Source organism: Canis lupus, chromosome 5 (genome assembly GCF_011100685.1).
Source record: "Canis lupus familiaris isolate Mischka breed German Shepherd chromosome 5, alternate assembly UU_Cfam_GSD_1.0, whole genome shotgun sequence".
In the NCBI taxonomy this organism is placed as follows: domain Eukaryota; kingdom Metazoa; phylum Chordata; class Mammalia; order Carnivora; family Canidae; genus Canis; species Canis lupus.
Genome location: NC_049226.1, coordinates 56,778,683 through 56,791,944, shown reverse-complemented (window position 1 = coordinate 56,791,944; position 13,262 = coordinate 56,778,683). Strand labels below are relative to the sequence as shown.

The window sequence follows — 13,262 nt, the reverse complement described above, 5'->3', positions numbered from 1 at the left end:
TGCTGAGCAGGAAGCCCAGTGTGGGATCATGACCTGAGCTGAAAGCAGATCATTAACCTACTGAGCCATCGAGGTGCCCCAGCAAATTATGATTTTGAATGCCTGTAAATGATATTTATTTATTTAAGTTTCATTTTCCAATTAGTTGTTGCTGGTATATAGAAATAACAATTCATTTGTATATTGACCTTATATTCTTGGAACATTGCTAAATCCACTTATAAATTATACTAGCTTTTATCTGTAGATTTCTTAGGGCTTTCCATGTAAATGGAAAAGTCATGCCACCTGCACAGAGACAGTTTCTTGATTTTCTCTCCTTATTGCATTGGCACCTACAGGACAACACCAAATAGAAGTACTAAGATTGGACATCCTTGATTTCTTCAGTCTAAAGACTGAAGGGGGAAATGTCCACTATTTCACTGTTAATGTGATGTTAGTTATAGGTTTGTTTGTTTTTTTTTTTTATAGGTGTCTTTTATCAGGTTTGGGTGTTATTTCCTTCTATTTTAAGTTTGCTGAGAGTTTTTATTATAAATAAGCCTGAAATTGTGTCAAATGCTTGTTTTGCGTTCTACTGAAAAGCTCATACATGTGATTGTTTTTCTCCTTTAATCTATTAAGGTGGTAGAGTACAGTAACTGGTTTTTGTATGGTAAGCCAATGTTGTGTTCCTGAAAGAAGCTCCTTTGGTCATGTTCTATCATCTTTTTCATTTGTTACTGTATACAATTTGCTAATATTTTGTTTGAGTTTTTGGATTGATGTTCATGAAGGATATGAGTCTGTATTTTGTTCCTTGTAATGTCCTTATCTGGATTCTGTTAGAGGATTATACTTGTCTGTCTTTTGAGTCTTGCTTTCTGTCCTTGTAAGTGAGTTGGGACATGTTCCCTCCTAGTCTGTTTTCTGAAGGACTGTGTATAATACTGGTATTTCTTCCTTAAATGTTGATAGACTTCACCAGTGACACTGAGTTTGTTGTTTTCTTTATGGAGAGTTTTTAAATTGTGAATTCAATTTCTTTAATGGCTATAAGGCTATTCATATTTTCTGCTTCATTTTGTATCATTTTTGGTAATTTGTGTCTTAAATAAACTAGACCATTTCATCTAAGTTGTTGAATTTATTGGCTTAAAGTTGTTTATAATATTGACTGATTATCCTGCCATGTTTGTAGAATTTATAGTGGTGTCTCCTTTTTCATTTCTGATATAATTTGTGTTGATATTTTCTTCTTGATTATTCTTGCTTGAGATTTATCAATTTTATTTACTTATTTTTTTAAAGATTTTATTTATTTATTCATGAGAGACACAGAGAAAGGCAGAGACACAGGCAGAGGGAGAAGCAGGCTCCCTTCAGAGAGCCCAATGGGGGCGGGGGGACGGGAATCCCAGGACCCCAGGATCATGACCTGAGCCAAAGGCAGCCTCTCAACCACTGAGCCACCAAGGTGCCCCTCATTTACTTATGTTTATTGAAGTATAATTAACATGCAGTGTTATATTAGTTTCAGGGGTGAAACATAGTGGCTCAACAATCCCTTACATTACTCAGTGCTCACCACAATCAGTGTAGTCCTTATCTGTCACCGTACAACACTCCACAGATATTGACTATATCTCCATGCTGTACTTCCCATCCCTGGCATTTATTTATTTTGTAACCGGAAGTTTGTACCTCTTAATCCCCTTAATCTATTTTACCTAGTCCCCTACCACTTCCCCTCTGACTACCACCGATGTGTTCTCTGTATTTAAAAGTCTAAATTTGTTTGTCCCTTTTTTCTTTGTTTCTTCATTTGTTTTGTTTCTTAAATTCCACATCATGAGTAAAATTATATGGTATTTGTCTTTTTCTGTCCAACTTATTTCACTTAGCTTTGTACCATCTTGGTCCATCCATGTTGTTGCAAATGTCAAGATCTTGTTCTTTTTTATGGCTGAGTAATAGATCATTGTACAGATATATCACATCTTCCTTATCCTCTCATCTATGGATGGACTTGGGTGCTTCCATATCTTGGCTATTGTAAATAGTGCTGCAATAAACATGGGGGTGCATATACCTTTTTGAATTAGTGTTCTTGTTTTCTTTGGGTAAGTACCCAGTAGTGGAATTACTGGATCATATGGTATTTCTATTTTTAATTTTTTGGTGAAGCTCCATACTGTTTTCCAGAGTGGCTGTACCGGTTTGCATTCCCACAAACAGTGCATGAAGGTTCCCCTTTCTCTACATCCTTGCCAACACCTGTTATTTCTTGTCTTTGATTCTAGCCATCCTGACAGGTATAAGGTGATGTATCATTGTGGTTTTGATTTGCATTTCCCCGATGATCAGTGATGTTGATCTTTTCAAAGATCCAACTTTTGATTTATTTTTTTTAAGATTTTATTTTATTTATTTATTCATGAGACACACAGAGAGAGAATTTGTTGAGTGTCATATTCTACAATTGTCAGTTAATTGATAATTTTACCCAAATCTTTTATATCCTTACTAATTTCGTTGTCTACTTGATCAATCAATTATTGAAAGAGGGATATTAAAGTCTCAATCATGGTTGTGGATTGTCTTTTTCCTTTTTGTCCTGTCAACATATTCTTTATGTATTTGGAAGCCTTTTATTAAGTGCCTACACATTTAAAATAGTCTTATCTTCTTGATGAACTTACTCTGTTATCATTGTAAAAGATCCTTCTTTTTTTTCTAAGGCAGTACTGTTCTTGAAGTCTACTTTGTCTGATACCACTATATCTACACAAGTGTTCTTATATTCAGTATTAAGTGGACTAGCCTTTCCATCATGTGCTTTTAATCTGTCTTTATCTTTTAAGCTTGTTTCTTACAAAGAACATATTATTGGATCTTTTTATTCAATATGACAATTTTTACTTTTTTTTTTTTTTTAATTTTTATTTATTTATGATAGTTACAGAGAGAGAGAGAGAGAGGCAGAGACACAGGCAGAGGGAGAAGCAGGCTCCATGCACCGGGAGCCCGATGTGGGATTCGATCCCGGGTCTCCAGGATCACGCCCTGGGCCAAAGGCAGGCGCCAAACCGCTGCGCCACCAGGGATCCCTATTTTTACATTTTTGATAACTATAATAACTACCATTTATTGAGGTACTTATATATATTTTGTAATTTTATTTTTTCCAGATTTTTTATCATGGTAAAATATACATAATATAAAATTTACCATATTAACCATTCTTAAGTGTATAGTCTGTGGCATTAAGTATATTTATATTGTTGTACAACACTCACTACCATCCATCTCCAGAACTTTCTCATCTTCCCAAACTGAAACTCTCTCTACATTAAACACTAACTCCTCATTCTTACTTCTCTCCAGCCCCTGGCACTCACCATCCTACTTTCTGCCACTTAAATTTGACTGTTCCAAGTGCCTCATATAAGTGGAATTATACAGTACCTGTCTTTTTGTGTCTGACTTACTTCACTTAGCATAGTGTCCTCCAGGTTCATCCCTGTTGTAGCATATGTCAGGACTTCCCTTTTTTCAAAGTCTGAATAATACTCCGTTGTGTGTATATGCCACATTTTGTTTTCATTCATCTGTTCATGGACACGGGGGTGCTTCTGTCTTTTTGGCTGCAGTGAATAATGTTGCTATGAACATCCATGTGCAAATATCTCTCTAAGACCCTGTTTTCAGTTCTTTTGAGTATATAATCAGAAGTGAAATTCCTGGATCATATGGTAATTTGGTGTTTAATTTTTTGAGAAACTGCTATACTGTTTTCTACAGTGGCCTTCTACAGTGGGTGGCTACACCATTTTACATTCCCACCAGCAATGGACAAGGGTTCCAGTTTCTCCACATCCTAGTCAACAGTTGTTATTTCTGTTTTTCCACCTCATGGCACAAAGTAGTATATTTGCTACATCCCTAATGATTAGAGATGTTAATCTTTACTTTTTAATTGAGTATTTAGTCCATTTATACTTAATGCAGTTATTAGAGTATATGAGTTTAAATCTAAACTCAAATTAAATTGAAATATCTTGGTGTTTGAATTGTTTTTCCCATCTGTTCTTTGTTCTTCCTTTCCTCCTTTCAGGTGAATCCAGTTTTTGAAAGTTCATTTTATTTCCTTTACTGATTTTTTTAGTTCTCTCTCTCTCTCTCTCTCTCTCTCTTTTTTATAACGATTTTATTTATTTACTCATGAAGAGACACAGAGAGAGAGAGGCAGAGATATAGGCAGAGGGAGAAGCAGGCTCCCCATGGGGATCCTGATGCAGGACTCAATCCCAGGACCCCTGGATCACGACCTGAGCCAAAGGCAGATGCTCCATCACTGAGCCACCCAAGCATCCCATAGTAAAAGATTTTAACGTCTCTTGCTCTCACCAAATATTGGAACAAAAACCCAAAAGAAATTAGTAAAGACAAAGAGGATCTGAACACTGCTTTCAGACATCATGACCTAATTGCTATTTATAGAAAGCTACACTCATCAAAACCAGAATACAGGGATCCCTGGGTGGCTCAGCGGTTTAGCACCTGCCTTCGGCCTAGGGCATGATCCTGGAGTCCCAGGATCGAGTCCCACATCAGGCTCCCTGCATGGAGCCTGCTTCTCCGACTGCCTATGTCTCTGCCTCTCTTCCTCTCTCCCTCTCTGTGTCTCTCATGAATAAATAAAATCTTAAAACAAAACAAAAAAAAAACCAGAATACAAATTCCTACTACGCGCATATTGTACATTCTTTAATATAGATCAAGTGCCGTACCCTAAAACATGTTTCAAAAAAACTAAAAAAGTAAAGCTGTTTTTATTTGCAGAGGACATCATTTATGTAGGATATCCTAAGAAATTTATAAAAAGTGCTAGAACTATCAAGTGAATTTAGTAAGATTTCAGAAACCAAGGCTGAGGGACAGATTTTAACTGTATTTTTATGTACTGACAGCAAACTATTAAAAAATGAAATAAGAAATTCAGTTCTATTTGCAATAATACAAAAAATAAAATATTTAGTAATAAGTTTAAAAACTTATTTGTTAAGTAGTCCGAGCTCATGTAGAGGACTGGCTTGTCCAGAACCTTCTTCTGCTTAGGACCACCTCTGCACCACAAACTTTAGAAGACAGCTGAAAAGAAAACTCGAAGAAATGGGAAGTGAGCACATTCATAGATTGGAAGACTCAGTATTATTAAAGTGTTGATTATCCCAGCCAAAATTCCAGCAGGCTTTTTTGTAGCAACTGACAAAGTGATTCTAAAATACGGAAATGCACATAACCTGGACTTGACAGAGCTATTGAACAAAGCAAAGCTTATATGACCTGTTTTTCAAGATTTCAGTAAAGCTTTAGTTATTGAGACTGTGGTGTTGGTGAAGGATGGACACAGAGATGAATGGAGCAGAAGAGAAAGTCTAGAAATAGACCCACACATATACACTCAGTTGATTTTCTTCTTTATTATTTTCTTAAGATTTTACTTATTTATTCATGAGAGACACAGAGAGAGACAGAGAGGCAGAGACACAGGCAGAGGGAGAAGCAGGCTCCATGCAGGGAGCCTGATGTGGGACTCGATCCCAGGTCTCCAGGATCATACCCTGAACCAAAGACAGACGCTTTAACTACTGAGCCACCCAGGCATCCCTGAACATACGTATATCTGATAAAGAACATGTGAAGAACTATTACAACTCATAATAGAAAGCCAGTTAAACAAAATGGGCAAATAATTGAAGAAAACAAACACTTGAGTGCCAAGAACCATCATTAGCCATCAGGGAAATGCAAATTAAAGCAACGGTGAGCTATTACCACACACCCACTGACACAAAGCCAAGTGCTGGTGAGAGCATGTGGTGGTACCACCAGCATGGGAGACAGATCGGCAGGTTAGAAAGGTAAATACACACTTACCTTGACCCAAGAGAAATTAAAACAAATGTCATACAAAGACATGCACAAAAATGTCTACAGCAGCTTTATTCATAGCCACTAAAATCCAGAAACAGTCCAGTCAGCAGGTGGTTGGGTAAAGGCAACGTTATATATCCTCACAACAGAATATCATTCAGCCATAAAGGAATGAAGTGCAGATGAATCTAAATATCATTAGTTCAAGTGGGAGGAGCCAGGAACAGAAGTGTGCATACTGTATGGTTCATTTACATAAAACTCTAGAAAATGCAAGCTGATCTGCAGTGACAAAGATCAGGCGTGGATGCATGAAGCCAGGCTTGAGGAAAAAACAGCAGAGGGGCTCAGATGTCATCTGCGGGTAGCAGAGACATCCTCCACAGTGTGTCTGAACTCACTGAGCTGTGTGCTTTACATGGATGCAATTTATCGTACATAAATTATATTCCAGGGCAGCCGGGGTGGCTCAGCAGTTTAGCACCGCCTTTAGCCCCCGGGCGTGATCATGGAGACCTGGGATTGAGTCCTGTGTCGGGCTCCCTGCATGGAGCCTGCTTCTCTCTCTGTGTGTGTCTCTGCTTCTCTCTGTGTCTCTCATGAATGAATAAATAAAAGCTTAAAATAAATAAATTATATTCCAATAACATCAACTAACTAGTGTTGATTAAAATCTTAGACTTCTGAGGGGCGCCTGAGTGGCTCAGTTGGTTAAACATCTGCCTTTGGCTCGAGTCATGATCCTGGGGTCCTGGGATGGAGGTCCCTGTTGGGATCCCTGCTCAGTGGGGAGTCTGCCCCTCCCCTGCCCTCCACTTGTGCTCTCTCTCTCTCTGTCTCAAATAAATAAAATCTTTAAAAAAAATTTTTTTGGGGGATCCCTGGGTGGCACAGCGGTTTAGCGCCTGCCTTTGGCCCAGGGCGCAATCCTGGAGACCCAGGATCGAATCCCATGTCGGGCTCCCGGTGCATGGAGCCTGCTTCTCCCTCTGCCTATGTCTCTGCCTCTCTCTCTCTCTGTGTGACTATCATAAATAAAAATTTAAAAAAAAAATTTTTTTTGGACTTCTGATTCCTGAATTGAAAGTATTTTGTGACTTATTGTAACCCTGAGGATGCCTCTTACCACAGAGTAAGCTAGAAGATCCATGACTTTTAGGGTTTCCACAAGGCAGAGAGAGCACACATTGAATAGACAAAGAGGAAGAGATTTGATCACACCTGTCAGCGTGTCTGTGACATTAGGAGTTCCTATCCTAGAAAGGAGAAGGTACATTTTGAATAATGCATGCATTTCAAATGGGATGACATGAATAAGGGGGCTCTTAACAAGGCCTGGTTGTTCCTGCTTCTGCAGGGCTCCTAAGCACTAAGTGAGGAGCAAGACAGAGCCCCAGCCCGTGTCCCAATATCGCTGTCAAGCGCATGTCATCCCGGCATCCTCGATGGTGGGGCTTTTCCCCAGGCTGGAACTTGCTCACTTCCTCGTCCTGATGGTTTTGAGGCCGGATGAGGAACGGGTTTCTCATTCCCCGGCCCAAAATGTATTCCTTGCTGACCCACGTTGTCACCATGGAAGCTTCATCTCCAGGAACCTGAACAGGTTCCCTGAGTAACTACAGCTCTTTCTGTTGAGTAAGAAGTCTTTTTAGAGGTGACTTTTTTACTCAAAATATTTAGCCAGCTGTGTTCTGGACAGATTATAATTATGGTTACCAGGTTGCAAGTTAAGAGAAACTTATTTTTTTTTAAGATTTTATTTATTTATTCATGAGAGGACACACACATACACACAGAGAGAGAGAGAGAGAGAGAGGCAGAGACACAAGCAGAGGGAGAAGCAGGCTCCAGGCAGGCAGCCCGATGTGGGACTCAATCCTGGGACTCCAAGATCATGCACTGGGCCGAAGGCAGGCACTAAACCACTGAGCCACCCAGGTGTCCCAGAAACTTATTTTTTTAAAGATTTTTTTTATTCATTCATGAGAGACACACAGAGAGATGCAGACACAGGCAGAGGGAGAAGCAGGCTCCCTTCAGGGAGCCCAATGCAGGACTCGATCTCAGGACCCCGGAATCTCGCCCTGAGCCAAAGGCAGATGCTCAATCGCTGAGCCACCCAGGCATCCCAAGAGAAATTTGTTTAAAACCTTAACAGCATAGCAGGATTTGTCCTCTGGTCATTGGAAATGTGACAGCTTCGGTACTAAGTCAAGTGGGCTGCTGAGTTTTGAATTTGCTGGTGTTGGGAAACTTATGTGCAGCATGTGGGTGGCACTGTCCTGTCTGCCTGCTACCCCATCGAGGTCTTCTGCTCTGGAGTTGTCCTCAATCATGGTTCTAGATGGTAGTTCTGTCACCCAAGGTGACATTTTTCCTGCAGTTTCCATGACAAGAGCAGGGTGAGGAGTAGAAAATTGTAAGGCTGAGGGTCCCTGACTGGCCCCAGAGGTGTTTCACTGCCTCTTGGTAAAAATGCTTGAATTGGGGTTTTTCCAAGGACAGAACAAGGTGGTAGATGGGCAAGTCCTGTCCAAACTCATGAGTAGGGCTGGCGCATCCAGAAGTCCCTATTGTTTAGTTTCCTCAGGAGGGAGGGAGTGACTGAAAGCTGTGCAGGAAGGAGCGAGTTCATCCAGATCCACAACCAGATGGGTTGATCTCAGCTCTGGGGGATTTTTACTGTAAGTCAGTGGAGCCTACCCACACAGGCCTCACCGTCTGCCTTGATTTGCAGGCTTGGGACCAGGGATCTGCAGTTTCATAGCAGCCCCGCCCTGCCAGCTAAGCACTGGGCACCCACTCTGGATGTCTGCAGCTCCCATCCCAGAGGGCCAGGTAAGGGTCCTGCACCTCAGCTCCCACCTGGTGCCCTGAGGAGGTGCCCACATCTGCACAGTTCCCCTATCTGTTGCAGACCCTATGTTCTGGAATATGGCGCTCCAGCGTGCCATCCTCCTGGCGGGCCTCCTGGTGGAAGTTGCCAGCAAATCCTCAGAAAGTGTGGTAGGTATCTCATCCCACCGTGGCTAGGGCCAGGAAGTAAAGTTGAAACCTTCTTTTCCTAGTCATTCATGGAGGCAGTGGGCCCTTTGCCCAGAAGGGGCCTCACCCTTCAACCTTATTTACCCACTGTCGGGGTCAGAGACGCTTGTGCCTCATGGAAGGCAGCAGACACACGCCCCTGAGCTGGCACCTGCTCTGTTATGCCCCCTAGAGCCTTCTTTTTCTCTTTGCCAAACTAAACCTGTTGCGGTGGCTGGAAATGGGTCTCTATAGAGCTGCCCCTACTGGCACGAATGGAGCCTGCGAGCTGCCTGCCCAACTTGGTGGATGGAGACTGCGTACTCCAGGCAAGAGGCAGCATTAGACAGGGTCCCAGGCCAGTGTTATGGGTACGCTGCACCCTGGCTGTGCCCACATACACCCAGCCACACATCATCGAGGCCAGGTGGGGCCTTCCAGCCACATGGGATGGCTGGGGTGTCCCTCATGGGCTTGGCCTCGGCCATGAACTGGCCTTGGACACCTCCTGTGATGGCATGGATACTCCACTCCTTAGGCACCCTTTACTGTTGAATGTGTTCTAGTCGCTAAAAACAAGCTCAGCTATGGCACACACACACTGAGCCAAGTTCCCACTAGAAACCCCTCAAGTCTGGTCCTGTAAATGCCAGCACCTGGCATATCTGTTTCCCATTCAGTACATGCCCACACATGCATACAGCAGGCGTGAGTTCACACCCTACAACCTGCCCTGGTCTGGGCACTTCCTCTCCAGGGGCCACACTGGAAATCCCTGGTGGAGGGCATCCATGGAATTGCTGAGAATGTCAGTGGAGCAGCCAGGACCCTGGGGTGACTATCTTTTGGGGAGCAAAGGGCAGACATGCCTCACCAGGGAGGCCGTGAGTGCCTGGGTTTATCGTCCTATTTTATTACAGTCTAGAAAATCATGTGCTGCTTTTTCCTGTGAAGTAGTCCACATGTGGCACTGGAGTAGGGTTTAACACCTTTAATTGTTTAATTTTCAAAGCCACCATCTGGCAAGTGGTGAATAACATACAGGCACACCTTGTTCTGGGCACCCGCTTATTCTGTTGCACTTTACAGATATGCTGTTTACAAATTAAAGGTCTGGGGCTACCCTATGTTGAGCACACCTATTGGTGCCATGTTTCTATCAGCATGCACTCACATCATGTCTCTGTGCCACATTTTGGTAATTCTCGCGTTTCAGACTTTTTCATGACTATCGTATTTGTTACGGTGACCTGTGGTCAGTGACACTGACCCGCTGAAAGCTTGGGTGATGTTCAGCATTTTTAGTGGTGAAGTTTATTTTTAAATTTTTTTAAAGATTTTATTTATGCATGAGAGACACAGAGAGAGAGGCAGAGACACAGGCAGAGGGAGAAGCAGGCTCCATGCAGGCAGCCCGATGTGGGACTTGATCCCTGAACTCCGGGATCATACCCCCTGAGCCAAAGGCAGACACTCAACTGCTGAGCCACCCAGGCATCCTATGGTGAATTATTTAATGAAGGCATGTAGGTTGTGTTTAGAAACAATGCAATTGCATGCTTATGAGACTATAGTTCAGTATAAATATAACTTTTACATATACTGGAAGACAGAAAATTCACTTGATTCACTTTATTTTGTTCTGGAACCGAATCTACAGTGTCACCGAGTATGCCTATACATTTTTCGGATTGAAGTGCTTTACCCTATATCCTCTTGTAGTCCACAGGGGTGAGTGGCAGTAGCTCTCCCTCAGACCGAGAGACCCACCTGCAGAAAGGGCCACCACCTCCACCACCTCCCAGGTGAGGCTTTGCATGGTCAGGCAGGCAGTGGAGAGACCACTCACAGCCCAGGACCACTCCCTGCCTCACCAGGGCTGCCCCAACCCAGGGCCGGTCAGAATCCCCAAGGGGTCCCCTCTATCTGGCTCTTGGGAATCTGAATGCTGAGAAACATGCTTCAATGTGTATTCAGTCATCAAACACTCACTGGCGACATGAAGTTCTGTCCCAGGAGGTGTTCATGTGCTGTTGCTGTGTCCTCACCTCACTCTGGGAAGCCAGGAAGCGGCCACCTGATTCTGAAGTTAGAAGAGGCAGAGCCGTGAGTGTTGGGTCAAGCCTGTGAAGTAGGATGCCATTCTCAGCCTGGCCTGCTAGTCCTGCTGAGCCCCGGGCTATGGGGTCTAGAAACTCACAGCCATCTCCCCCGCAGGGTCAGCAGCCTGAATGCTGTGTGGACATGCTGGCCACTAACACCACCTGCCAGGGCACAGGCCTGTGTGGTCCAGGTAAGCTGCTTGGCACAAGCTGACCTTGATGAGCCTTGGAGATGAGAGCAGTGGTCACCATGCCTGCTATGAGCCAACAGGCACCCAGGCCCCTCAGGAAGGACATTGGACATGCCTGGGAGCTGGGGTGAGGGGCGGAAGATTGGTCAGAGGCAGCGGGAAGGTGACAGGATCCCATCGGAGCCCCCCTTCTGGCCGGCGGGTGGTGGCAGGACCCCATGAGGGGCCTGGCTCTGGGCAGTGGGAGGTGTGGGGGAGGTGAGACTCTGCTTGTCCCTCTTAGGGTCCCTGGCAGGGCCATTAAGGGGGGACGAGCCCCCAGACTGATTTAACATAAGCTTCACGTGACACGGGGGCCCCCCGAGAATCTGAGATCCAGAGGAGGGGCACAACAAGCCTGTGTGCTCACCTACAGGCTGAGCAGGGAGAGGGGACTGTAGGAGGGCAGTGGCGTGCTGGCTGCAGGCAGATGGGGACGCCCGACTCTCCATCTCTGGCAGTGAGTGTATGTATATCTTTCCTCCCACTGCATGGGCGTCCTCCACGGAGTCCTGTCTCCTGCTTCTCGGGGAGAAAAAGGGAGGTCAGAGCCGTTGGCTGAAAATATTTTTGTGTGTGAAAGAGGCATATTCTGGTTTCCCTCAGTTCCATTTGCAACTTTATCTTCAGAAAGTTTCACACACTAAAAGCCAAGTTGGTAGCTGCAGAGAGAATTGGATTGGAATTTGTGAGATAAAAGAGCAGCAAAGGGGTGGAAAAGGCATAGATGGAACCAGAAGAAAAACAGGGGTGTGAGCACGCCGTCGCATGCCTCGCCGATGGGCCCGAGCCTGGCAGTGCTCAGGCCCGTGAAGCTGATGCGCTGGTGTCAGGAGCCGGTGTGCAGGCAGGCCTCCTCCAGCGTTAAGTCTCTGTGTGGTGCGAGTAATCAGGTCCTTGGTAAGAAGCGTTTTTATGGAAATAAAAACAAATGTCAGCAGTTGGAGCAAATCATAAGTCTAGTTTTTGAGTCTAGAGGGCAGTCAGCTCAGTATACTTCTAGATGTTGGACTCAAAGCCAATTTAGGTGGAGTGAGAGTGTCTGAGGAATCCCGGGGTTGCCCTGTCCCTGGTGAGGCCAGGGGGTGCTTCTTGTGAACTTTCTGAGTGGCCCACACAGCAGCAGGCATGAGGCCTCAGTTCGCAGGGCTCTGGGGGAAAGGGCAGCTTTATTTCATCGTGATTCCCAGTCAGAAGGGTGGGAGGAAGGTGGGAGTGTTAGTTTGGAGAGTTGTAGCCAAACATTGGAAGAGAGACTGGAGGGATGCAGGAGCCAGTGCAGCTTACAGGCAGGTAACAGAATGTCAGACACGACAAGCAGGAGTCTGATACCCACACAGATGCGTCACAGACACAGTCACCCCCACTTCTACCAAAGATAATCATAGTGAGACACGAATTTGCTTTTAAAATAAGTCTAGCCTCATTGAACGTGGCCTGATCATCTACATAAGTGCAGCAAGACTAGTGATTGACCACGTAAGACTCTAAGTCTGCCTTGCTGGACCTTTCCCACAAGGAATCCTCCACTGGACTCCGGGGTTGGGGGACCAAGCCAAGGACTCGCCATCAGACCTCAGCCACAATGCCCATAGATTTGGGTGAATTCCTCTCTTCTCAAAGTCAAATATCCTGTTTCCTGGACTTGCCCAGAAGTGACCTTCCTTACTCACCTGTAAGGCTGGGAAGCCAGTTAAGCCAGATATCAGATGGTTTTTCAAAGGGGCTTCATTGGCTTCATCAAGTCACCCTTAGCTCCTTAGTCTTCCTGGTCACCAGTCCCGGCTCTCTAGCTGTTCCTTGTCCCTGCACACAGCAGCCCAGCCAGGGCCTCCTCGCGGCCGGCAGCCCCGGGTAGCGTTGCCCAGTTACTCAAAGCCATTCAGAGGGGTGCTTTTCAGGAGATCCGCTGCCCTGGTGCCAGGTTTGTGCCAGGCTCCTGTTCCCAGGCCCCTGGTGCAGTGCTAGGCCTGTCTGCCCACAG

At 44.6% G+C, this 13,262-nt stretch overlaps 1 protein-coding gene across 17 annotated transcripts in view; it reads left to right on the top strand.

Moving 5' to 3' along the window:
• The window catches only part of C5H1orf159 (chromosome 5 C1orf159 homolog), a 37,142-nt gene that overhangs the window by 14,090 nt on the left and 9,790 nt on the right, over window positions 1-13,262 (top strand). For 8 of the 17 annotated variants that reach the window (XM_038537553.1, XM_038537558.1, XM_038537557.1 and 5 more), the window contains 3 exons: window positions 8,660-8,760; window positions 8,840-8,928; window positions 11,164-11,239. In XM_038537553.1, coding sequence (XP_038393481.1) covers window positions 8,845-8,928; window positions 11,164-11,239 — 160 coding nt within the window. In that variant the 5' untranslated portion in view covers window positions 8,660-8,760; window positions 8,840-8,844. Of the gene's footprint in view, window positions 1-8,659; window positions 8,761-8,839; window positions 8,929-10,668; window positions 11,053-11,163; window positions 11,240-11,654; window positions 13,257-13,262 lie in introns of those variants that run through there. The other 9 variants (XM_038537561.1, XM_038537560.1, XM_038537551.1 and 6 more) reach the window with 6 other exon arrangements.